Source organism: Chiloscyllium punctatum, chromosome 5 (assembly GCF_047496795.1).
Source record: "Chiloscyllium punctatum isolate Juve2018m chromosome 5, sChiPun1.3, whole genome shotgun sequence".
Classification (NCBI taxonomy): domain Eukaryota; kingdom Metazoa; phylum Chordata; class Chondrichthyes; order Orectolobiformes; family Hemiscylliidae; genus Chiloscyllium; species Chiloscyllium punctatum.
The window spans coordinates 87,729,279-87,753,794 of NC_092743.1; the positions used below are offsets into that span (position 1 = coordinate 87,729,279).

A 24,516-nucleotide genomic window follows, 5' to 3' on the forward strand; every position below is an offset into this window, starting at 1 on the left:
AATAAAGCTCAAAATTGGACTGGAACTTTTAAGAGAGTCAGGTGGCAGAAGGGAGTGTAGTGACGATCACAAAGGAAAAAGTGCTGGGGAAGCTGAAAGATCTGAAGGTGGATAAATCACCTAAACCAAATGAACTACATCCCAGAGCTCTGAAGGAGATGTTTGAGGATATTGTACAGGCATTGGTGGTGATATTTCTGGAATTACTAGTCAGGGAGAGTCCTAAAGGACTGTAAAATGGTTGATGTAACACCATTAAAAAGGGAGGCAGGCAGAAGACAGAAAGCTATAGCCCAGCTAGCCTGACCTCAGTTGTTACTAAGATTCTAGACTCCATTATTAAGGATGAGGTTGCAGAGTACTTGGAAGTGCATGGTAAAATAAAGTCGAGTCAGCAAGGCTTTGTCAAGGAATGGTCATGTCTGACAAATCTGTTAGAATTGAGTAGGTAACAAACAGATTAGGCAGAGAACAGCCAGTGGGCATGATCTATTTGGATTTCCAGAAAGTTTTTGATGAGGTACTGCACTGGAGGCTGCTGAATAAAATATGAACTCCATGGCATTAGGGGCAAGTTATGGCATGGGTAGAGGATTGGCTGACAGGCAAAAGGCAGAGAATGGGGATAAGAGATAACAGCCAGTAAGTAGCGAAGTTTTGCTTGGTTCAGTGTTGGGACCACAACTATTCATATTATACATTATGAATCTGGATGAAGGAACTTAGGGCATTTTTGCAGATAACAGATAGGTGAAAGGACGGGTAGCATTGGGAGGCTGCAGAGGGACTTGAACAAGCAAGGAGAGTGAGCAAAGATGTGGCACATGGAATACATGGTGGGAAAGTGCATTGTAGGAAAATTAGAGGCATGGATTATTTTTCAAAAAGGGAAAGGCCTCAGAAATCCAAAGCACAAAAAGGACTTAGGAGCCTCGTTCAGGATTCTCGTAAGGTTGGCAGTTAGGAAAACAGGTGCAGCATTGGCATTCATTTCAACAAGGCTGGAATAAAAGAGCAAAGATGCACTGCAGAGGCTGCATAAGGCTCAGATCAAACTACATTTGGAATATTGAGGGCAGTTGTGGGCCTCATTTCGAAGGAGATATGCTGGCCATGGAGGGATGCAGAGATTTACAGGAGTGGTCCAGGAGATCAACAGCTTGTCATATGAGGAGCATTTAGAAACTTACAGAATACTGAGAAGCCTGGATAGTCACATAGTATGGAAACAGACCTTTCAGTCCAACTCACCCACACCAATTTTCCTAAACTAATTTGGTCGCACTTGCCTGCATTTGACCCAGATCCCTCTCAACCTTTCCCTTTTGTATACCTGACACAATGTCTTTTAAATTTTCTAATTGGACCTGCTTCTGCTAGATCATTCCACATGTCATCCTGGGTGAAAAAGTTGTCTTTCAGCTCTCTTCTAAATCTATTCCTTGCACCTTAAACCTATGACTAGGGTAGGGACATTTTGGACTCCCCTAACCTACGCAAAATACCTTGGCTATTCACCTTCCCAAAGACCCTCAATTTTATAAATCTCTGTAAGGTCACCTGTCAACCTCCAATAAAGATGTTTTCACTAGTGGGAGAGACGAGGACCCAAGCGCAGGCCGTCGAAGGCACGGCACTTTAAAACCGAAATGAGGGAGAATTTCTTCAACCAGACCTGCTGGTGCAAAGGCAAGGAGGCCAAGTAACTGAGTGCATTCAAGACAGATAAGTTCTTGATTAGTAAGGGGATCAAGGTTTGCAGCGAGAAGGCAGGAGAATGGAGTTGAGAAACATTTCAATCATGATCGAACAGAGGACCTGACTGGATGGGCCGAATCGCCTATGTCTGCTCCTATACTTTCTGGCCTTAATTTGAAACTACTTTTTGATTCTACTTAAAATAGAGTCACCTTTCAGAATTGCACAGTCGCTCCACCTTTTCCCATCCGTGGACATTATACATTCGTTCCACCGTTTGACGTCCGTGGACATAAACACCGTGTACAAACACAGAGCTGGTTCTGACGAACGCTGCAGATTAAGTTGGTTACGCTGCGGGTGCCCGAGCAAAGAAGAGCTGCTGCAAGAGATGCTTTTGCTATAGCAACGCGCCCAGAGCTCCAATCCCTCTTCCTCATCGTCTTGGGAACCAGATGCTGCCTCCACGCGAAGCCCTCTTTGCTGGTTCCCTCGTTTGGATTTGAAATTTGCGCCACTGCGATCTAATTGGGCCGTTTGCAAATGCCCGCTAAATCTGTTGAAACCACCGCCAAATAAAGCGCACACACACACGCGAAGTGCCGTCTGTAGAATAGGTAGTCTACAGAGCGCCGAGAGTCAGGTCGTTTAAAATGCTTAATTGGCTCCATGTACTGTTCAGCATATTTTATTAGTCGATCAGTAAAGTTGCTGCCAGTCTCTTCTAACGCAAAAAAAAAGCCGAGCAACTGTCTTCAAGGGCAGTGTACAAGTGAAATTTAAAGAGATTTGGTGTTTAAGTGCGTCAGAAATCATGGAAATTTTGCTACTGGTTTCATAAAACGCAAAAAATACAAAAAGTCGTTTGCGCTCCTTATATTTTGTTGATGCGCAAAGTTCTGAGCAGTCATTTGGCATATCAGTGTTGAATTTTAGGATTATTGTTATTTGAACGCGCTCACGAAGTTTGTCACTGATCCGATTGCTGTTTCGTGTTACATTGTTAACAAGAAGTCAATTTGTTGGATTTCATGTTTTGTTTTGGTCTGGGTAAGTGTTACCTTGCTGCACCAAAATATGCCAAGTTTGTAACAGACAAACGTTTGGTGCTGATGGCCAGCGCACCTGAAAAATACGACTGCAATATTGGCTGCTGTTTGTCATGGTGTGAAGAACCGACAGTGAGACAGAGAGATAGCGCAGAACTTTATCATCCGTCCTGTCTCTACACTAACATGTGTAGGATTCCTTTTCTGGAGCACTATTGCTCCCAAGAGTCAGGTGTTTCGAGAAGTGCTTTGGATTCTGTATATTGTGTACTCCTGTGCACCCATACCTTTTAAAAGTAGAAAGGGGTACAGTAATATGTAACAACCATAAAAAAGCAAGGAAGTGGAGGGAAAGTGAAGTCGCGGGTAGATAGGATAGTGAAGACAGCGTTTGGTATGCTTTCCTTTATAGGTCAGAGTATTGAGTACAGGAGTTGGGAGGTCATGTTGCGGCTGTACAGGACATTGGTTAGGCCACTGTTGGAATATTGCGTGCAGTTCTGGTCTCCTTCCTATTGGAAGGATGTTGTGAAAATTGAAAGGGTTCAGAAAAGATGTACAAGGATATTGCCAGGATTGGAGGATTTGAGCTACAGGGAGAGGCTGAACAGGCTGGGGCTGTTTTCCCTGGAGCATCAGAGGCTGAGGGGTGACCTTATAGAGGTTTACAAAATTATGAGGGGCATGGATAGGATAAATAGACAAAGTCTTTTCTCTGGGGTCGGGGAGTCCAGAACTAGAGGGCATAGGTTTAGGGTGAGAGGGGAAAGATATAAAAAAAAGACCTAAGGGGCAACTTTTTCACGCAGAGAGTGGTATGTGTATAGAATGAGCTGCCAGAGGAGGAGGAGGAGGCTGGTACAATTGCAACATTTAAGAGGCATTTGGATGGGTATATGAATAGGAAGGGTTTGGAGGGATATGGGCCGGGTGCTGGCAGGTGGGACTAGATTGGGTTGGGATATCTGGTCGGCATGGACGGGTTGGACCGAAGGATCTGATTCCATGCTGTACATCTCTATGACTCTATGAATCTATGAAATGAATTTGTGTGCAATATTTCTGGGTGGGTGGGCTACTAGAGAGTCAAGTGACATATAGAAGGAACAAAATAATCCCATTATTTTGTATAACGCAGCAGGAAAAGAATCAAATAAATGTTCTTCCTTTCCATAAATCGATTACATGTAGAACTTTCCACTTACTGAAGTGTCATGTGTTATAGCCCATTTTGTAATCAGAATTGGTATCAAAAATCATTGAGGTCCCACAGTTAAACTGGAGCTAAGAAAACTATTGTTGAGTTTAAAAGTCCCCAGAGGAGGAGCAGCAATCTCTCTCAACACCAATTGCTAGTTTGTTTCGGAGCATTATGATAAAGCAAATTAACATGTGGCTGAAAAATTGTTAAACAGAGTGTTTTAGATTTCTGGTGCATTGGGATGACCTCTGATGCAGTCAGGAGTTGACAAAGATGGACAGGGCGGAAACCAGTGTTCTCACAGGAGTTGAAAGGTTTTAAAGCTGAAAGGGTTTCAGTTAATACCAGGATGAAACATTGGAGGGATAAAATGCTGAGAGAATTAGGAGAGACAAATAACATTATAATCAAGACCAATAGAAATAACAGGGAATCAAAGAGAGAGAAATGCAAAATAGGCAAAGAGACATACATGTAAATCCAGTGTTAGAAACAAGATCGGTGAGTTGGAGGTTCGTGGAATTAAGTGATAACTCCAACAATGGACATCTCAATCCTCCCTTGTTTTGAACTAGAACTTGTATCCTTGGCTACAAGTTATACAGAAAAGAGTTCAATATTTCATACTTGTAAACCAAGGCTTTCTTTCTTGCTTTGTAATGGAGTTTCCCTAATGGCACAACTTTATATTGAAAAACGTAACTAAATATGTAGGATTAAAACAAGATTCTGGACCGGAAAAAAATATTTCACTAGTATCAAAATCAAACTCATACAAAGTTTGAAAAAAAAATCACCAGGAGAAAAATATCTACATAGCATGACCACACATGCTATTGGAAGTTCTCTTAATTTACGGTCACAGTTTGTTTGCATTCCAACACTCATACGGTCACAAGACTCAGAATCACGAGGAACAGCTCTCTGAACAATGGTAAGTATTCGCAACCAAAACACCATAAACATGATCCTCCCAAGCTCCAACTCATCCAAAACTTTAGATTGCCTGCACCTAATTTCGTCCCATATCAACCCTTTCCCTACTATGCTTGTCCAATAGCTTTTAAAATCCACATTATGTAAATAGTTTAAACCTTTTTCCTTCAGTATCATGTTCTAGCTACAGCAAAAAAATTGTATATTCTTACCTCCATCTTTCTTAAAATATCAATGCAAATTTATTTCGTTCAGTCCCTTCACCCTCCACTTTAGATTCTTCCTCAATTTTTTTTTGTTTTTGTTTTTTGTGGAAAATATGCAAGAGCAGTATTTGTTGCTCATCACTATCGACTTTTGAATTGAATGACGTGTTGACTCAAGTTAGAGTGTATTTAACATCAGTTATATCATCACAGATCTGGGGGTCACACGTAGGCCACACAGGGAAAGGAAGGCAGATTTATTTCCGTAAATGATTTTAGAGAACCAGATAGGTTATTACAGCAAACTGAAATAAGTTTTATAATCATTGAGTTCTATGACTCAATAATTGCAGAAACTAGATTTTAATTCCAGCTTTGTATTAATTGAACTTTTATTCTAATTTGAGCCCATGTATACAGAACATTAGTGGCTTCTGGATAACTGGTCCAGCAACATGATCACTGCAATACCTTGTCCCCTTGAGTAAATTATGGGGTAAATCTAACTCTTGAAATTTTCTTCCACATTCCATTTGCTTTGAAGAAAATAAAGATTTGCTTACATCAGCCCCATTTCTATCAAATTGATTCTGACCCTTTTCATTACTTCTCTAATCCTCTGTTAATTAAGATCGGTTTTCCTTTGATTCTCATTAATTGCGATGAAAGTATCACTTCATTTGAATACATTTTATATTCTTAAAATGACCTGGTCATGGTAACCTTTCTACATTTAATTTTGTCACAGTTAATTTTGTCACATTCCTGAATGTCAAATTCATATGGATTTTTATTGAGTCTAGAATGCTCATTTTTTAGTCATCTTGTCATTGGTTTCCACTTCTACACTGAAACCAATCCATCTGCAGGAAAAAATGGAATTATTTGCCCCACTCCATTTACAGTATTAAAAGCAAGCAATATAAAAAATGTTCAAGGTACTCAGTAGGCCTGCCAGCATTTGTCGACAGAAAAGCAGTTAACATTTCATTTCTATGACCTTTCATCTCAATATACTTTATTTAAAATAGAGTGCAATATGAAAAGTTGTTATACATGGTAAAAGGTTTGTGTGGTTGGGGTAACATATAAAATGGATGGAAAATTGGATAAAGGAGGGAAAACGGCAGGAATAAACAGGTTATTATCAGGTTGTTACTAGTTGGGTGCTGCAAGAATCAATTAATCAATTGGTATCAGCTGGTTACAACCTAGAATAATAACTGGAAGAAGGGAACCAAGTGTAATGTATTCAAGTTGAAGATACAAAGCTAATTGGAAAAATTGGAGGACAGGCTTGGAGCGATTTGTAAATAAATTCAAGGCTGAGATTGATAGATTACTTGGATGTAAGATAGTCAAGGCAAATGGGGAAAATTGGTGAGAAAAGGAGAGTTAAATTTGAAGATTAGTTGTGACCTTGCTGAACAGTGTAGCAGGCTTGAGGAGTCATACAGCCCTTTCCTGCTACTATTTCTTTTATATTAACTCTCAATTGTGTTAAATCACATCTACCAGCTACTTATCCACACAATCTTCCAGTAAACACTCTTAAGACAATGAAACACCCTCATATAGAAAACCAAGAGTGAAAGCGCCAACATTGATCAATGTGCAACATCTCTCATCACATCTTTGCAGTCTGAAAATACCAATAAAATCTTTGGTTTCTGCCCTCCATTGTCTATCATTTTCCTAATGCACAAAATACCAATTGATGGAAAGCAACTTGAATACCTTTGTTAACAGGTAGCTATAGTTCTACTGAAAATTTCATGTTTTGATTTTTTTTGTGCCCACACCACTTTCAATTGCAGTTGCCATCCAGTTTGCTAGAAACCATTACAAATTCATTTGTGCTCATTAAAGTTACTTTGCTTCAAGTTTAAAATCCAGAGCTTTTAATATCCTCATCTATGGTGGTCCTTCCAAAATTCTAGGTTTTTTTAACCTTGATGCAAGTGGGAGAAAATATTCTGAACAAGAGAGAATCACCGGAAATGAAGCAGAGCATAGAAAGTAGATGCAGGAGTAGGCTACTCGACTCGAGCCTGCACAACCATTCAATATCATGATTGATCATGCAATTTTGGTATCCCATTCCAGCTTTCTGTCCATACCCCTTCATCCACTTAGCCATAAGGGCCACTTCCAGTTTCCTCTTGAATGTATCTAATAAACTAGCCCTAAGAGCTTTCTGTTGGAGAGAATTCCACAGGTTCACAACTCTGAATGAAGAAATTCCTCATTTCAGTCCTGAATGGCTTACCCCTTATTGTGACCCCTGATTCTGGACTTTCTTAACATTGGGAACATTCTTTCCATATCTAGCTTGTCCAGTCCCATCAGGATTTTATATATTTCTATCAGATCCCCACATATTCTTCAACATTCCAATGAAGACAAGCCCAGTTGATCCAGTTTTTCTTCATATGTCAGTCCTGCCATCCCAGAAATCAGTCTGGTGAACCTTTGCTGGACTTCCTCAATAGCAAGAATGTCCTTCCTCAGATTAGGAGACCAAACCTGCACACAATACTCAAGATGTACTGATCAGGTGTACCCTAGACCTCTGTGGGAAGCTAGAGAAGTGATTGCTGAGCCTCTTGCAGAGATATTTGTATCATCAATACTCACAGGTGAGGTGCCGGAAGACTGGAGGTTGACTAACGTGGTACCACTCTTTAGTAAGGTTAGTAAGGACAAGCCAGGGAACTATAAACCAGTGAGCCTGACCTCAGTGGTGGGCAAGTTGTTGGAGGGAATCCTGAGGGACGGGATATTCATGTATTTGGAAAGACAAGGACTGATTAGGGATAGTCAACATGGCTTTGTGCTTGGGAAATCATGTCACACAAACTTGATTGAGTTTTTTTTGAAGAAGTGACAAAGAGGATTGGTGAGGGCAGAGCGGTAGATGTGATCTATATGGAGTTCAGTAAGGTGTTTGACAAGGTTCCCCATGGGAGACTGATTAGCAAGGTTAGATCTCACAGAATACAGGGAGAATCAGCCATTTGGATACAGAACTGGCTCAAAGGTAGAAGACAGAGGGTGGTGGTAGAGGGTTGTTTTTCAGACTGGAGGCCTGTGACCAGTGGAGTGCCACAAGGATCGGTGCTGGGCCCTCTACTTTTTGTCATTTACATCAATGATTTGGATGCAAGCATAAGAGGTACAGTTAGTAAATTTGCAGATGACACCAAAATTGGAGATGTAGTGGACAGCGAAGAGGGTTACCTCCGATTACAACAGGATTTTGAGCAGATGGGCCAATGCGCTGAGATGAGGCAGATGGAGTTTAATTCAGATAAATGCGAGGTGTGCATTTTGGGAAAGCAAATCTTAGCAGGACTTAAACACTTAATGGTCAGGTCCTATTGAGTGTTGCTGAACAAAGAGACCTTGAGTGCAGGTTCATAGCTCCTTGAAAGTGGAGTCACAGGTAGATAGGATAGTGAAGAAGGCATTTGGTATGCTTTCCTTTATTGGTCAGAGTATTGAGTACAGGAGTTGGGAGGTCATATTGCGGCTGTACAAGACATTGGTTAGGCCACTGTTGGAATATTGCATGTAATTCTGTTCTCCTTCCTATCGGAAAGATGTTGTGAAACTTGAAAGGGTTCAGAAAAGATTTACAAGGATGTTGCCAGGGTTGGAGGATCTGAGCTATAGGGAGAGGCTGAACAGGCTGGGGCTGTTTTCCCTGGAGCATCGGAGGCTGAGGGGTGACCTTATAGAGGTTTACAAAATTATGAGGGGCATGGATAGGATAAATAGACAAAGTCTTTTCCCTGGGGTCGGGGAGTCCAGAACTAGAGGGCATAGGTTTAGGGTGGGAGGGGAAAGATGTGAGAGAGATCTCAGGGGCAACTTTTCCACACAGAGGGTGGTACATGTATGGAATGAGCTGCCAGAGGATGTGGTGGGCGGCTGGTACAATTGCAACATTTAAGAGGCATTTGGATGGGTATATGAATAGGAAGGGTTTGGAGGGATATGGGCTAGGTGCTGGCAGGTGAGACAAGATTGGGTTGGGATATCTGGTCAGCATGGACGGGTTGGACCGAAGGGTCGGACCAAAGGGTCTGTTTCCATGCTGTACATCTGACTTTTTATGTGGCTTCAACAAGGAGCTGTACAACTGCAGCAAGATATCTTTACTCGGATACTCAAAGATTCTCACTACGAAAGCCAGGATGTTGTTATTAGCTTTTGTCACTGCCTGCTGCACCTGCAAGCCAATCTTCGGTGACTGTTCCACCATGACACCCAGGTCTCATTGCACCTCACCTTTTCCTAAACTGTCATTCAGATAATAATTTCCCTAGTGTTTTTGTGACCAAAGTGCATAACCTTATATGTATTCACATGATATTGCATTTGCCAAGTATTTGCCCACTTAGCCAGTCTGTCCAAGTCATCCTCAAGACTCTTAGCATTCTCTTCACAGCACACAACACCCAGTTTAGCATCTTCTGCAAATTCAGAGATATTGCATTCAATTCCTTTGTACAAATTGTTAATATTTCATTTCTCTCCACAGATGCTACCAGACCCGCTGTGCTTTTCCAGCGATTTGTGGTTTTGTTTCTGATTGCCAACATCTGCAGTTATATCTATTCTCATTTGGAGAAATGATTCATAGCTATCTTCCAATTCTGGAATTTTGGTATGAAAAACGTGCTTGAATCGCAATGTCCTATTATATTTAGCTTAAAAAATGAATTACCAACATACAATTAGTGAATCAGTAGATTTCCAAGTAAATACATTATGAATATTGAAAACCCCTGATTAAAAATATCTTTTTTCAAGGTATTTTCTGATTTTAACACATGCTGTAACTTTCACCACTGGAATTTTGTAAATGTCCCTCTTGAAAATAAACTGCTCAAACAAGTGAGAAAAATGCTCACATATCCCAGGGAAACGTCTTTGCTAACTGACTTGTAATAAAGCTGCAGAAAATAAAAGATACTGCAAATCTGCACTTGACCCCAGGAACACATTCCTGAGTTTGCATTCCCCTCAACCTACACCATTATATCCCAGTAGAGCATCTTTGGATCAAGCCTACAGCTGGTTTAAACATACATCTTTGAGGCCTTCAATGGAGCTGCTTTGGAATACTCTACAAAAAGGTTCAATTTAGCAGGCAGTAAAATCATGCTTTAAGGTGCTCTAGTTAAAATGAATATATAGACAAAATAAAATGTTCTTTTAATAGGGTTCAGTAGTTTGAACAAAAAAATGCTAACTCCTCAACTTTTCCTTACATATAACTGTACACACAATTAAAGTTTCTCGCTGGTACCTACAAGGATTCAGCATTCTCCTTTTCTAAATTTGGTAGAGGCTTGCTGGGGTATAGTTTATAAGCACTGACACCCCTACAAATATTTCACATTCACTCACTTGCCAAAACACATGTACAACAGTGAACTAGCCAAGATCATACTGACTACCAGTGAAACATATAATCCAACATCTTGAACTGCAGATCTCTTTGGTATCTAGTGAAATTTCATTGAATCAAAAGTGCTGTTTATGGATCCATAAGTACACGATTTTTTTTCTGGAAACTTAAAGTCAGAGATCATTACAATGGACCTGTGCAAAAGATTCCTTCAAGCATCCAACCTCATATCAGCATACATCAATGACAATCAAAAGGAAATTTACTTTTGAGATCCAAATGCAAAGGTTTGAAACTATGATCAGAATTATTCAAATAAGAAAGTATGATTACAAACAAATGATTCAGTGGAATATGATGAAATGAAGTCAAGCAACGTGCAATGGGATTAAAATGTTGATGTTTGGAGGGGCTTGGGATAGAGACAATCGGTCTGAATCCTTTAAGTATTTTGTTATTCAATTAAAATACATTACTGTGAATATTTATCCTAAGCTATTACCAACGCTGCTCTTTGTAATTCGCATCATCTGTACCAAAACAACAATTCACACAGCCATAATTCAGCATTTGACAAAATGATTAGTAGCAATTATGGTGCTAGAGTCTGAATGTGGATGTAGTTCTTTCTAAATTTGGTCAGGTCAAATTGAATATTCCCATGTGAACGTGCCCCAAAACCCACAAATGTTTGCTTGCATCACGTACAATGCAGAGTCTCTCATTACAGGATGTTTACTAGTTTTGGTGCAAACCCGTGGTTTCTAACATCCCTTCCTCCTCCTCCTCTCCCCACACAAAACTCAATTTCCCTCCCCACACAAAACTCCATTTCCCTCCCCCCACCCCCCCGACAAAGCTCCATCTGGCTCTCCTCTCCCCCAGGTTGGCGCTCCCCCTCCTTCATCACCTGCTCCCACATGTGGATCCCCACTCTCCCTCAAATATCCCATATACGACCATCCCCAGCCCACTACCCCCAAACCCTAAGAGTTGCAGGAAAGAATTCCTTTGAGCACGCAAACGTACACCTTGCTGAAGCGAAGACTGACTCAAAGTTCTTTCGAGTTTGTGGAAACGCCGCAAGGCCCAGTAAGGAGTCCAATAGAACAGATACTGGGGGCTGGACTGGTGGAGACGGACGACTCTCTATTTAAACCACAACCACGTACTTACACAACTGCTACAGGAGAAACTTTCAATCCACCAAGAACCGAGAAAGGGCCTTCCAGTTAAACGGCACCTACATTTCCGTGTCAGACAACCTACTTTCCCGAAGTTTCTTCTCTCACCGGTCACATCCCCACCCCCGCCCTCAACCTTCCTCATAATCCAGTGCCGCCGCTGACAATCTGCTCCGCTGTTCGAATTTCGTATCCAAAACTCTGATTGGTTACTCCGGGTGGCCAATCAGCGGCCGTATTACTGTTCACGGCAACCGGAAGTAGTGGAGCAAGCGGCGCGAGTGGTTTTTTTGCTGCGAGGGTTCCATTTTCCAAACGGTTCAGCTGGAGATGGTAGGTATAGTTAGGGTGGGTTAGAAGGGAGGGAATGAAGGAAGAGAAACAGATCGATCTCCTAAATAATCTCGAAGCATTTGGTCTCATATTGTTAAAAGAAAAACCTTAAGGGAGGAGAGAGGGATAGGAGACAGGTTCTTGGTAACAGGGCCTCTGGTTTAGTGTGAAATGTGAGTTGTTGGAAATCATACGGGGCACATTGATGAAAGGGTCATTGTGGCTTCTGTTTTGAGTTATATCGTATTGTTTGGCTACTGGTTCTAGGGAACTACAGCAGAGCCACTGCTAGGTGCTATTCAGCCCGTCATGTCTAGTTGAAAATGAGCTCGATGTATCGCTTGTTTAAAAAAAAATCACACTTTCTCATGCTTACACCACTTCTTTAACTGCCCATTTAAATCTCTCTTCTGCCTATTCTGTACAAGGTTTAGGGAGTGGAGCGGTAGAATCGAGAGTGGAATAGAATGCTATTCACCATTCGTTCATGTTTTGAATTCAGTATGATTATTAACACTCTTGTTAATCTGCACTGTCCTTTGTTTTAATTTACTCGTGGTACGTGGGCGTCGCTGGCTGGGCCAGCATTTATTGCCCATCCCTAGTTACCATTGAGAAGGTCATGGCGAGCTGTCGTCTTGAACATGCAGTCCACTTATTGTAGATAACACTGACAATGCCATTAGGGAGGCGCTTCAAGGACTTTGACTCTGACAATGAAAAAATGGCAATATACTTCCAAGTCAGGATGATGACTGGGATGGAGAGAAACTTGCAGGTGGTCGTGTTCCCATGTATCTGCTGACCATGTCCTTCTAGATGGAAGTGGTCATGGTTTTGAAAGGTCCTGTCTGAGTATCTTATATGATTTTCTTGCAAAATGATGCCCAGAACTGTAATCAGTTTGTATCTAACTAGTGTTCTGGTTAGTTCTCTCATTATCTCCCTGCTGTTAATTTTATTAGTTGAGTGTAGACTATATCTTGTACATTTCCCTGATCACCTTAACTATCACTGTTACCTTCAAGGATCTGTGAACTTGTATCCAACATTCCTCTTCCTCTACATTAATATGTCCTAACAGGTTTTTGTGTATTTCTGTGCCTTATTTGGCTAGCAACTGCATTGATTGTTCTCATACAGATTCCTTCCTCACTAGGAGCTATGACTAATTTTTGTATTCTCTGTAAGCTTAGTTGTGCTCCATATGAGTTGTCTTCATTGACTGTCCTTGTGTTACTTTGTAAAACAACACATTCTCACATTTACACATTCTCACATGACCTACCTTTCTGTAAATGCTGACTATTGTTGCTTAATTTGCATCCTTCAAAATGCTTTATACTGTCTGAATTTTTTCTCGTAATTTGTTTTTCATTGGATAGATTTTTTTTTGACTTGTAATATTCTTCCTCCAATTTTAAACAATGATTTGACTGGCTGAAACCTGTGACCAGAGGATTGGAAAATGACACAGCTTCACTTTCCTTGCTTAGTTTCTGTTAAAGTATAATATATTCCGTCCTGGACAGGCCCTGGCAATTTATCCACTTCTAAGATAAACCTCTTGATACTATTTTTTGCTAAATTAGTGTACATATATGCATGTTTATCCTATGTAATATTTCTTTCACATGACTACATTGTCAGCCTCTTTAATGAGCACAGTGCAAAGTCTTCATTAAGAATCATGCCTGGGTCTTGGGAGTGGGAGTTTGAATTTGCTGGTACTCCTGTACATCTGTTGTCAAATGTGGGAAGAAGTTGCGGGTTTGGAATGTACTGTTGAAGGAACTTGCTTGCATATGGCACAGGCATACCCTGTTTTGACATATTTGCTTTGGTTTATGGTTTACTTTTGCCTTGTCTTAATCTGTCACTGTGCAGATGGAGGCCATTCAGTTCATTGTATGCACCTTGTGCTACCTTTCCTCAGCCTTTTCCCTGTAACTGTATTATTTTCCTTTTCAAATAAGTCTAATTCCCTTTTGAATGTCTCAATTGAGCCTGTCTCCACCATATTTTTAGACCCTAACTAATTATGTTTTTCCTCAGGGTCCTATTGTATATTTTGAGTTATTTTAAAATTGTCTTATCATTCTCAATCCTTACACTAGGGCACCAGTATCTTCTCATCTCTCTCCAAACACCTCATGATTTTGAATACCTCTGTCAAATCTCCTGTCCAAGTTACATAGTCCCATGTCCTGCAGTATATCTCTGTACAGATGTTCCTCATTCCTGAACCATTCTCATGAAATGTTTCTGCACTTATCTCCAATTCTTCAGGTACATTCTGAAGTCCAGAAGTTGTTGCAGTTGTCCAACTGAAATGGAAATTTTCTTATACAAGTTTAACGCTAAGTCTGTTTCTCCCTCCTATCTTGCCTGGCTTCCCCTTAATTATATCTGTACTATTTGCTTCAGTCACACCCTGTGGTAGGAATTTCTGCATTCTTGCCACCTTTCTGAAATTTCTGTTGGATTTCATGGTAATTATCTTATATAAATGGCCATTCTCTCAACAAAAGGAAATGTGTCCACTCTATTTTAAGAAAAAGTAATAATTTTAAACGTTTACATTGGCCACCATAAGCATTTTTTTCAAAGGAGAGAAATCCAGTCTCTTAATACTTTCTTGTTATATATACTCTTTTTTTTTGCACTCTATCCAATTCCTATTTATGATATGATGATCAGACTGCACACAATGCTATGACTATGTTTCAATTCAGATTTTGCATAACATCCCTGCTTTTCAACTTCTATCCCTCTAGAAGTAAAGCCTGGTGCTTAATTTACTTTATTTATGACCTGTAATCTGTAGCTGAACTTGTAACGCTTTCTGTATTAGTACCCCACTGAGACCTGCACCTTCCAGATAACTGACTTGCTTATTCTGAGAAAGTATAGAAGGTATGAGCATGTATGGAAATTAAGTTTAGGGTTGCATGACAAATGCTCAGCAAGCATAACTTTGACCAGATAAGAACTTGGAGTAAACAGTGAGGTGCTGGACACAAGGGTAGTGGTTTAACAAGGTAAAGAACCTCCATTGTGTAATGCCAATTAACGAGGTGAGGAACATCCATTGTGTAATGCCAGATGGTTTAAACTTTGATGTTGATGCTTACTGATCATAAAGGTCACCCAATCAATTTTGATATTGCCTTATTTGGAAATGAGTGTAAGTGACTATATAATTCCTTAAGAATCTGCAGTTCGAGAGAGAAGATCAAGAACTCATGTCTTTGTGTACATGGGCAATTGCTCTCTTTCCATGGCTCAGAATAAAGGTAAAGAAGGTAGAGCCATACTATGTCTGAGTGTTTGCTTCGACTGATATGTGGATACAGAAACGGGGTGACAGTATGGTGAGCTGGGTAGGAGTCCAAGTGAATAGTTACGATTGGACAATGTCAACGATCACCTGGAACATCGGTATCTGGAGATTAATGGACCCACAAGGTGATATTTAAATCTTGATCCCTCTTGATATTCCTGTATATCAGAAACGATCAGTCGCTTTCTATGGATTCCTCGAACAATAATTTGTTCAATCGAGAGACACCGCTTCGTAAATGCACTGACAAACGGGTTTGAGTCCCCAGACGTACAGAGTAAGAAAAGAGGAAATGCTAAGATACTTTCAGCAGCTAACATCATCTCTAGAGTTTCTCCATTCACATTCGAACCACCACCCTCCCCTCCACAACCTGACCCAGCAGATTCAATCAGCTCCTCAGTCATGAGCACAAAAAGTGAAGAGGAGGTCTGGAGGCTTTTAGTCAGTGGCCTTCTTATGGACGTTAAACCATGTTAGCTTTACCTTCTCTTTTGATCATTTATGGGATACGGAGGTTCAGTGATCCAGTTGGCTTTGTTACATTTGACAGCAGAGTGGGAGCAGAAGCACCAAAGAATGCTGCGTTCACCTAGCCTGTTGCTGTACTTCATGCTCAGATGCGCTGGTATCCTCCTTCTGAAACATCTCCAAGATTGAAGTCTCTAATTATTTAACTGCTCTTATCCAAAAATTCAGATTTCTCCGTGGAGTGATGCAGAAGGACAGACTGGATTTGGTTTTCAGGTTGGACTTTACTGAAGAAGATTTTGGATAACTGACTCATTTCCACTTGACTTGGAAGGGGTGGAGTGGTCTCTAATGACTGTGGATTTAAGAACTTTACTGGTGAATCGTTTTCCATTTGGGAGGATTCTGCAGATTCTATCTACTGCATGGACTAGTAATCTTTGTTGTTATCATTGCAAATTGTGTGTTAAGAACTGGCAGTAAGATTCTTATGAAAGCTGGTAGTGCCATCTAGGTGGTTATCATGAAGTGATAAAAGGAGGGAATGAGAAAGTGTAGAAGGTATGAGCAGGTAGAAAAGAGTTAAATTTAGGGTTGCTTGACAAAGGCTCAGCTAGCGTGACTTTGACCAGATAAGAACTTGCAGTAAACAATGAGGTGCTAGTCACAAGGGTGGTGGTTTAACAAGGTAAAGAGCATCCATTAAGTAATGTCAGGTAATGAGATAAAGAATATCCATTGTATAATGTCAGTTATCAAGGTGAGGAACATCCATTGTGTAATGCGAAATGGCTTAATCTTTACTGTTGATGCTCGCTGATTATAATGGTCGCCCAGTCAATTTTGATGTTGCCTTATTTGGGTGCTGCTCCCCGTAGGTGACTATATAATTCCTTAAGAATCTGCTGTTTAAGACAAGAATGAGAACTCTTATCTATGTGTACACGCGTGATCATTTCTCTTTCCATGGCTCGGAATAAAGGTTAAAAAAGGTAGACTCATGCTCTGTCTGAGTGTTTACTTCAACTGTTATGAGGATACAGAAACTGGTGGCATTGTTCCTATTAAAATGCACCCTCTCAGCTTTTGTCTATGACAGCTATTGTCTTCTGCCAATTCTTTTCCCATTGTGCATAATTTTAGTGTCCTCCCCTGTGTTTTTTTTAAAAGCCCATGATTTTAACTACTCTCTTTGATTACTAAGTCCAAATCATAATGTAAATTGTGAAAAGCAGTGTTTTTAGCATTGATCTTTTTGGAAAATCACTTTCAACTTCTTGCCATTCTTGATAATTACCATCTACTCCTATTTGCTGTTTTATCTTGAAGCCAATAAACAATCCATTGTGCTACATTCTGTTGCCTTGTTTGTTAGTGTCATGTGGGATGTACTTATGATAGAGGGAACTAATATTTAAGATTGTAGGTACAGTGCCAATCAAGTTGGTTGTTTCGTATTTTGTAGCATGAAGATTCTCGAATGTTCTTGTTGTTATCCAGACAAATGGATATCTGCAGTTGTTGAAGGCTGTCTAAAGGAACTATATTTTTGAAGTTTGGCGATGCAAAGTAATATATTAAACTTTTGCCACTATCATTGGAAATAGAATTGCATGTCAGGTTTACCATTTTATCTTTTAATTGAATGGATTTGGTGACAAATGTCAAAGCTAGGATTTTAACATCAGACAAATGATATTAGAAAAACCAAGTAAAAACTCTTAAGACAAAACTTGATGACTATGTAATAATTCACATTTGATTGTCTTTCAGTCCAAACTGAAAATTGGATAGAAATGGATATCCAGAAGGACTTGCAGCCTCCAAAGCAACAACCCATGGTGTATATTTGTGGAGGTAATGATAACAACTTAGACTACAGTTGACATTTCTCATTTTGAATAACAGCACAATCTGTTTTGTTACATTCTTGATTTGATGTATTGTTACATATACCTAGGTACAGCGAAAAGTATTGTTTTGCATGCAGTAAAGGCAGATCATACCATTAAAAAAGAATGCATAAGGGTAATACAGTAGAGCGAGGAATACAATGTTATGCTGCAGAGAAGGTGCACAAAGAGTGAGGTCAGCATTAAATTTGAAATTTGAGAAATCCATTCTAATAACAATGGGGAAGAAGCTGTTCTTCAATCTGTTGGTATATGTATTTAAGCTTTTGTATCTTCTGCCCAATGGAAGAGATTATAAGAGATTTAACTGGGGTGCAAAGGGTCTTTGATTATGTTGGCTGCTTTTCAAAGGCAATGGGAAGTATAGGTGGAGTCAATGAAAGGAGGGTCAGCTTGCATGATGGCCTGGACTGTGTTCACAACTCCCTGTAGTTTCTAATGGTCCTGGGCAGAATAGTTGTCATGCCAAGACGTGATGCATCCAGACAGAATGCTTTCTTATGGTGCATCTATAAAAGATGTTTGGTGTCTTTATAGATATGCCAAATTTCCTTAGCCTTCTGAGGAAGTAGAAGCACTGTTGTATCAGATTGGTGACTGTCACTCCTAAGAACTTAATGCATTCGACCATCTCCACCTCCGCTTCATTGCTGTAGATAGGGCTTGCTCTCCACCTTGCTTCCAGTCCTTTCATTTCCCTGATGATGAGGGATAAGGTGATGAAATTTTTTAGTTATTCTAATCACTATAGAGTTCTTACAAAATCCAGAAGCTTTGAAAACTTGTCATGCACATTATGTGAAACTCTCCACTTCAAAGCAATACATATTAAATTTATGGATATTTCATCCTTCATGTTGACTTTGCTGTTTTTATTTTCATATACTATCAAATTACAAAAGCAGGCCCTAGCATTTCTCCAAGGTATCCAATTTGCTTTTATTAACTATAATTAGTACAGCGACGAGCACCCTACAGAAAATATTATCTTGTGACTCAGCTTTTGTAATGCAGTATTCATCATTATTTGGTTTCCTCTTGAGGATCGATTTTGTCATCCAGCCTGTTTGGAAACAAATCTCATCTGTGAGATTGTTTGTTTCATTTGTGTTGTTGCAATTTCAAGTTTCTGTCTCAGACAACTGGAAAAATTAGTAAGTAACAGGGTGTCCTCTTTAAAAAAAATAAGCAAAGCAGCAGTCTAGAATGGCAGATTTATACCTCTAAACTTGCCAGTTTTCTTTAAAAGTTATGGACAAATGTGCTGCACTTTTGGGATTTAATGGTACAGGAAGAAAAGGCAAGTTGCTGTCAGGTTGGTCTGATGCACTGTTTAGTGACTGACTTAACAGCATGCACTGCAACTGGAGAATGGGTGTCATAGTTCACATGCCTGCTATAAAGAAAGGAAACAAAAATGTTTGCATTGACATTGTAATTTGAGGTTAGTAAAATTGGGTGGAGTGGGAAAAACCAGTTGCGTTAAGTTTTAGTGAACATACCTTGTATAAATTGATGTTGGATTTATTTTGTTGTTGCCCTGATTTTCAATGATAAAGTGACAAAGAAAAATGCAGTTGTGCCACTGCAATTGAAACTGAACAAAGTGTCTATTTCCTGATCACTACCTTCTCCATCCATTGAGGTAGGTATGATAGCAGGAACTGCGGATTGCTTCCAGTACTATGTCATAAGCATTTGCTGCCTCTGATATTTAAAACTACAAAATAGAATGAGAGTGATTTTGACATCAGAAAAAAAAGCTTCAGTATTTGCATCAGTAGTATTATTTTCAGCTGACAAGTAGTATTGGACAAGTAACATTCTAGACTGAAACGTGGCATGATCGATAATATTTTGATCTATTCTGGTTTTAACAAAGTGTTGTTTATTAAAATGTAAGAATGCAGTGCTTGCAGGTTTTGCTTTGGTAAAATTAAAATTTCTTTTATATAATAAACTTCAAAACAATTTATAATTTCATATTTTCAAGCACCATAAAAAATATGGTCCCAATAATTCCAAAACATAAATTGAAAAAATAAAGAAAAACCTGTACAGTACCCAAAACCTTGTGACGTCAGCTTCTAGACTGGAGCTGCAAATAGCTTCGTCCTGAAGCTGTTAGATACTTGAGTTTAAATGTACTTAGCTTTAAGTAACCTCTTCAGGATTTTATTTCTGGCGATGAACTAATAATAACTGTAATGTAGCCTAGTTCACTTTATGATGTTCTCACTGATCCAATCAACCAGAGGACAGCTCCACTCAAGTAAACTAAAACCAAAGGTCGGTCTCTCTCTAAGCTATCAGTATCTTCCTTAAACTTAAACAAAACCAAATTCCAGCAGTGTCTAGCAAACCTTAAGCTCCCAATATTCATCTTGGTAGGTCTCAAAACAAATTAAAATAAACAAAAGTTCATTAATAGTGCACAAAAACCTATTCAATCTAAAGCCAGGCCTCAAAGTGGTGACGTATAATGTTTCGTTGTACTCATTTGAATAAATGTGACAGCCAATTCAATTCAGAAAATAAGTCACAATGGCAACTTAAAAGTTAATTATTAACCTCATGCACAAAGATAACCCTCACATTAATAACTCAAATATAAATGTATAGTATCACTTTTTTAACATTACAACAGTTAAAGTATTTGTTAATTTTCCTTGGCTTCTTCATAGATTCCATGCCATCTCGGTTGTTCATCCTCACACCCCACACATTTTATCCAGTTAGGAGAATTTAAAGTTAGATATCTTGTCTGTAAAATGTATTATCTTTAATTAAACTTGTCATTAGATGTACCATGCAAGAAAATAACTTGTTGATCCTACAACCATAATAATTCACAATTGTATGCGTTGTGTTGGTGTTTCTTTCATTTGGGAGTGACTACTCATATATGATTTCTTGACGTTTTTGCACTGTCTAAATTTTCTGTACAATCTTAATTACAAGAGATCACCTTGAATGTACCACCTTTTGCCTCCTAATTTGAGGTCAATAAATTGTTGTATTCTCATTTTAGCTAGTTAAGGTGCCAAATTGATGCTTCATTTGGTAAACTGTTTGCAATCAGAATCTTTTCCATTTTTTAAAGCTACAGGATTCTCATACCATTTTCTAATGGAGCATCATCATTGTACATTAAAGACCTATGCATGTGCCTAGTAATCTTTCTTTACATTTGACAGTTCAAATTGATACCAGTACAAGTGAGTAGATTTGTCTGTATAAACTGGCAACAGGTCTCACTGACAAATGCAGAACATATTCCTCTTGATGTGTAACTGTTATTCAGAAAACCAGTTTTTTCCTACATGTACACAGGACTGTACACCATTCATATATGTTTATGCACCTTTTTAAAACAAAAAGTAAAATTAATCTGACACCAGTATAACTAAGACAGAAGTTGAACACTTGAATTATTTATTTGTTACAGAATGTCATACTGAAAATGAAATTAAAGCAAGAGATCCAATCCGATGCCGAGAATGTGGTTACAGAATAATGTACAAGAAGAGAACAAAGAGATGTATCCTTAAACAATTTAGCATACAGTGATTTAATATCTTGATGTTTTGCCTGTAATATAAGCTGTGTATATGGGGATCTAAGCTGAAACCTAACTATTATTAAGTCCTTTTCCTTATGCATTTTTATTAATAATATCAAAGTTTGAGCTTAGATTGCTGAATTAAGCGTAGTAAAACTATTAACTGTTGAAAGCTACAGCAAGTCTTCACTTACATTTACATTCTTAGAGATGTGATTTTAAGTGAAACATAAAAACTAAGTGCAGAAACTCTGAGGTCTGGTCAGCAGAAAAGTCGTACTGGGCTCAAATATTTAATTCTTACTCCCTCACTACCCTCATTCTCTTTCTGTCTCTACAGATGCCACCATCCTGCTGTGTTTCTCCATCACATAGTATTTTTGTTTTAGATCTCAGCATCCACACAACTGGCTTCAAATGAAGCATGATTTCCCAAAACAATTAATGTCAGAATTGTTTCGGTGAGGGGAAAAAAGTACACAGGTTGAAATACTGAACTGTAAACATTTTCCTAGTTAAAAGTTCTTGCAAACTAAAATAAGTCACTAAATATCAAATAAATACTGTATTGAGTGGAACACCTTATGTTTTAAAAGAATTTCTTGAAGTGTTGTATTTTTAGATTGGCCAGGTGCCAATGAATGGCAGTTAGTCAGTTCAGGTATTTGCTGGCAAGTCCTGCATCAAACAGCTTTCGTCAGTAGATCGATCCTGTGTTCTCAGTGCTGAATGGGAGGGAGCAGCCACAAGCTGAGAACAACTGCAGAACAAACCCAGGACCAATACAGAAAAGAGAATAATGGAAGGAGCCCAAGCAAAAAACCAGGCAGTGTGACAGGAGCAGCTGAAGTGTCCAGTGCTTACAACAGACACTCGGAACTTTAAAAGTAACAATTGATGGTCATGTCAGCACCTGGGAAGGACCATAATCACTGCAGAGGTCATAATGATGTTAACATGAAACTCCATGTTAAATGAATATATTGACAATGCTTTATTTGCATTGGTAATGTTATGAGAACTTTGGGGACTTAACTGTATTAAGTAGCTCTAGTTTTAAAATTTATTTTCTTCCTTAACTTGAATCTTTGCAGTGGTTGTTTTTGATGCCCGGTGAAATTCAACATCTTTCTTAAATTTGCACCGAAAAGATTTGCAAGTGTTTCTGTCCAGCCTTGTTTCTCATGTAAATTTCAGATTGGAAGTCTCTCTTTTTGTTGTTGTTATTTCTCACATTCTTCAAAAAGTATTTACAAGATGTTCTGTTTTATTTGATGGAAATAAATTGCTTTACATAATTGATATTTTCCAGTATGTTACACGACTATTTGATTTTCTTTGATTATTCACAATATAAAATATCATGTGATCCTCTCAACTCACTGAGGATTAACTGCATAAAAGGAAACATTTTATCAAAATAACAGTAACTATGTCTGACAAATCTGCAAATGCCAAGATATGGCACCATCCAAAGACTCGTCCTTCAAGACAAAGTGAAGCAAGATTGATTTTATTTTGTAGTTTTTCCAGCAGAAGTTTTTTTTATTATTTGTAGGTATCGCTGACTAAGCCAGCATTTGCCCGTCTCTGCTTGCCCAAACGGCAGTTAAAAGTCAAGTACATTGCTGTGGGCCTTCAACACATGTAAGCAAAACTCGATAAGAATGGCATATTTCCTTTCTAGAATGACATTTCTGAACTGGATAGGTTTTTACTGCTGTGGTTACAAGATCTGCCGATAGGCTAGCTTTTTGTTCGATTTGTTTACCATAGTGGAATTCAAACTTCTGTCTCCAGAACGTGGGAGGGGAAGGAGAATGCTGGTGATGTTCAAGGTTTTAGGTGGGTGCCTACCAATAGTACTTATATTGTGTGGAGTTTGCCACTCCTTTCACTGACACTCAGTGTCAGCACTGTGTACAGTCCATATAATGCACAACAGTTAGTTACCAAGACTTCTCAACAGCATCTTCTAAACCACTGATCCCTACCACTACAATGAACAAGGCATCAGATGCATGGAAGGATACTACCTGCAAATTCCTTTCCAAGACACCATCCTGATTTGAAATCCTCTCACTATTGCTAGATCAAAGTCTTGTAAGTCCTTTCCTGACAGCAATCTCTGGATGTGCCTACACCACGTGGACTGCAGTGTTTCTAGAATGCAGCACACCACCACTCTTGGGCAATAAAGAATGGTCCATAAATGCTGGGAAAGCCAGTGATTCCCACATTCCCACAACTTGAAAAAGAGGGCAGTATCACATCATTGTTTCTTGTAGATGGTTTGGTGTGTAATCCAGTGAATTATTTACTGCAGAATGCCCTGTCTTTGTTGCTACAATGTTTGTAGCTTGTCTAATTATATTCTTAATGATGATGTCTTGCTTCAGCCTGGTGGTGGTGGATGGTTGAATGAGGTTGAATAAATCTTACCTCAGATGCCAAAGAAAAATCATGCAGCATGCCTCATTAAGTACCACCCAGTGGCTCTGACCTCAATAGATTAGTCACAGCTCTCACAATTGCAAAGGATCAAGGTAATTTGATAGCTTGTCAAATTACCTTGATCCTTTGCAATTTGCCTACTGGCACAACAGGTTCACAGCAAATACCATCTTCCTGGCCCTATACTTATCCCTGAAACATCTGGATAACAAGGATACCTATGTAAGGTGCCTGCTTATTGACTACAGTTCTGCCTTCAACACAATGATTCCAAACAAATTCATCTCTCAACTCCAAGACCTGGGTTTTGACTCCCTACTGTGATTGGATCCTCGACTTTGACCCATAGACTGCACTCAGTAAGAATAGGTGACAACACCACCTCCACCATAATCCTCAACACTAGTGCTCACAAAGCTGTGTACTCAGCTACTTTTTGTATTCCTTTAGGCTCACGACTGTGTGGCCAAGTTCCACTCCAACTCCATTTATAGATTTGCTGACAATACCACTGGTAGGTTGGATCTCAAACAAGGCAGAATATAGGAAAGAGATCGAGTGCTTAGCGGCATGGTGTAAAGATGACAATTTCTGCATCAACATCAGCTAAACAAAAGAGCTGATCGTTGGCTTCAGGAAGTAGAATGTTATCAATGGTGCTGAGGTGGTGATGGTCGAAAGTGTCAAATTCCTGTTTTTGACGATCATCAGCAATCTATCCTGGTCCAGCCATGTCGACATGATGGT

At 39.3% G+C, this 24,516-nt stretch overlaps 2 protein-coding genes across 4 annotated transcripts in view; one reads left to right on the forward strand and one right to left on the reverse strand.

Annotated features, from left to right (window-relative positions):
* Positions 1–11,856, reverse strand: part of fbxo43 (F-box protein 43) — a 42,816-nt gene extending 30,960 nt beyond the window's left edge. For 2 of the 3 annotated variants that reach the window (XM_072570692.1, XM_072570690.1), the window contains exon 1: positions 11,686–11,856. The gene's annotated coding sequence lies outside the window, so the exon portion shown is untranslated. Of the gene's footprint in view, positions 1–1,910; positions 2,236–11,685 lie in introns of those variants that run through there. The other variant, XM_072570693.1, reaches the window with a different exon arrangement.
* A 63-nt stretch (positions 11,857–11,919) lies between these two features.
* Positions 11,920–22,617, forward strand: polr2k (RNA polymerase II, I and III subunit K). The gene is made up of 4 exons (XM_072570695.1): positions 11,920–12,026; positions 17,614–17,697; positions 21,202–21,294; positions 22,410–22,617. Exons 2-4 carry the CDS (start codon positions 17,637–17,639, stop codon positions 22,430–22,432), a joined length of 177 nt encoding a protein of 58 aa, XP_072426796.1. The 5' UTR covers positions 11,920–12,026; positions 17,614–17,636; the 3' UTR covers positions 22,433–22,617.
* The last annotated feature ends 1,899 nt before the right edge of the window (positions 22,618–24,516 follow it).

Excerpts from the sequence above, each read along its gene's own strand:
- polr2k (XM_072570695.1), top strand. The coding sequence starts at position 17,637 with ATGGATATCCAGAAGGACTTGCAGCCTCCAAAGCAACAACCCATGGTG. Across the intron at positions 17,698-21,201 it reads CATGGTGTATATTTGTGGAG|AATGTCATACTGAAAATGAA; the intron begins GTAATGATAACA and ends TATTTGTTACAG. Across the intron at positions 21,295-22,409 it reads CAAGAAGAGAACAAAGAGAT|TGGTTGTTTTTGATGCCCGG; the intron begins GTATCCTTAAAC and ends GAATCTTTGCAG.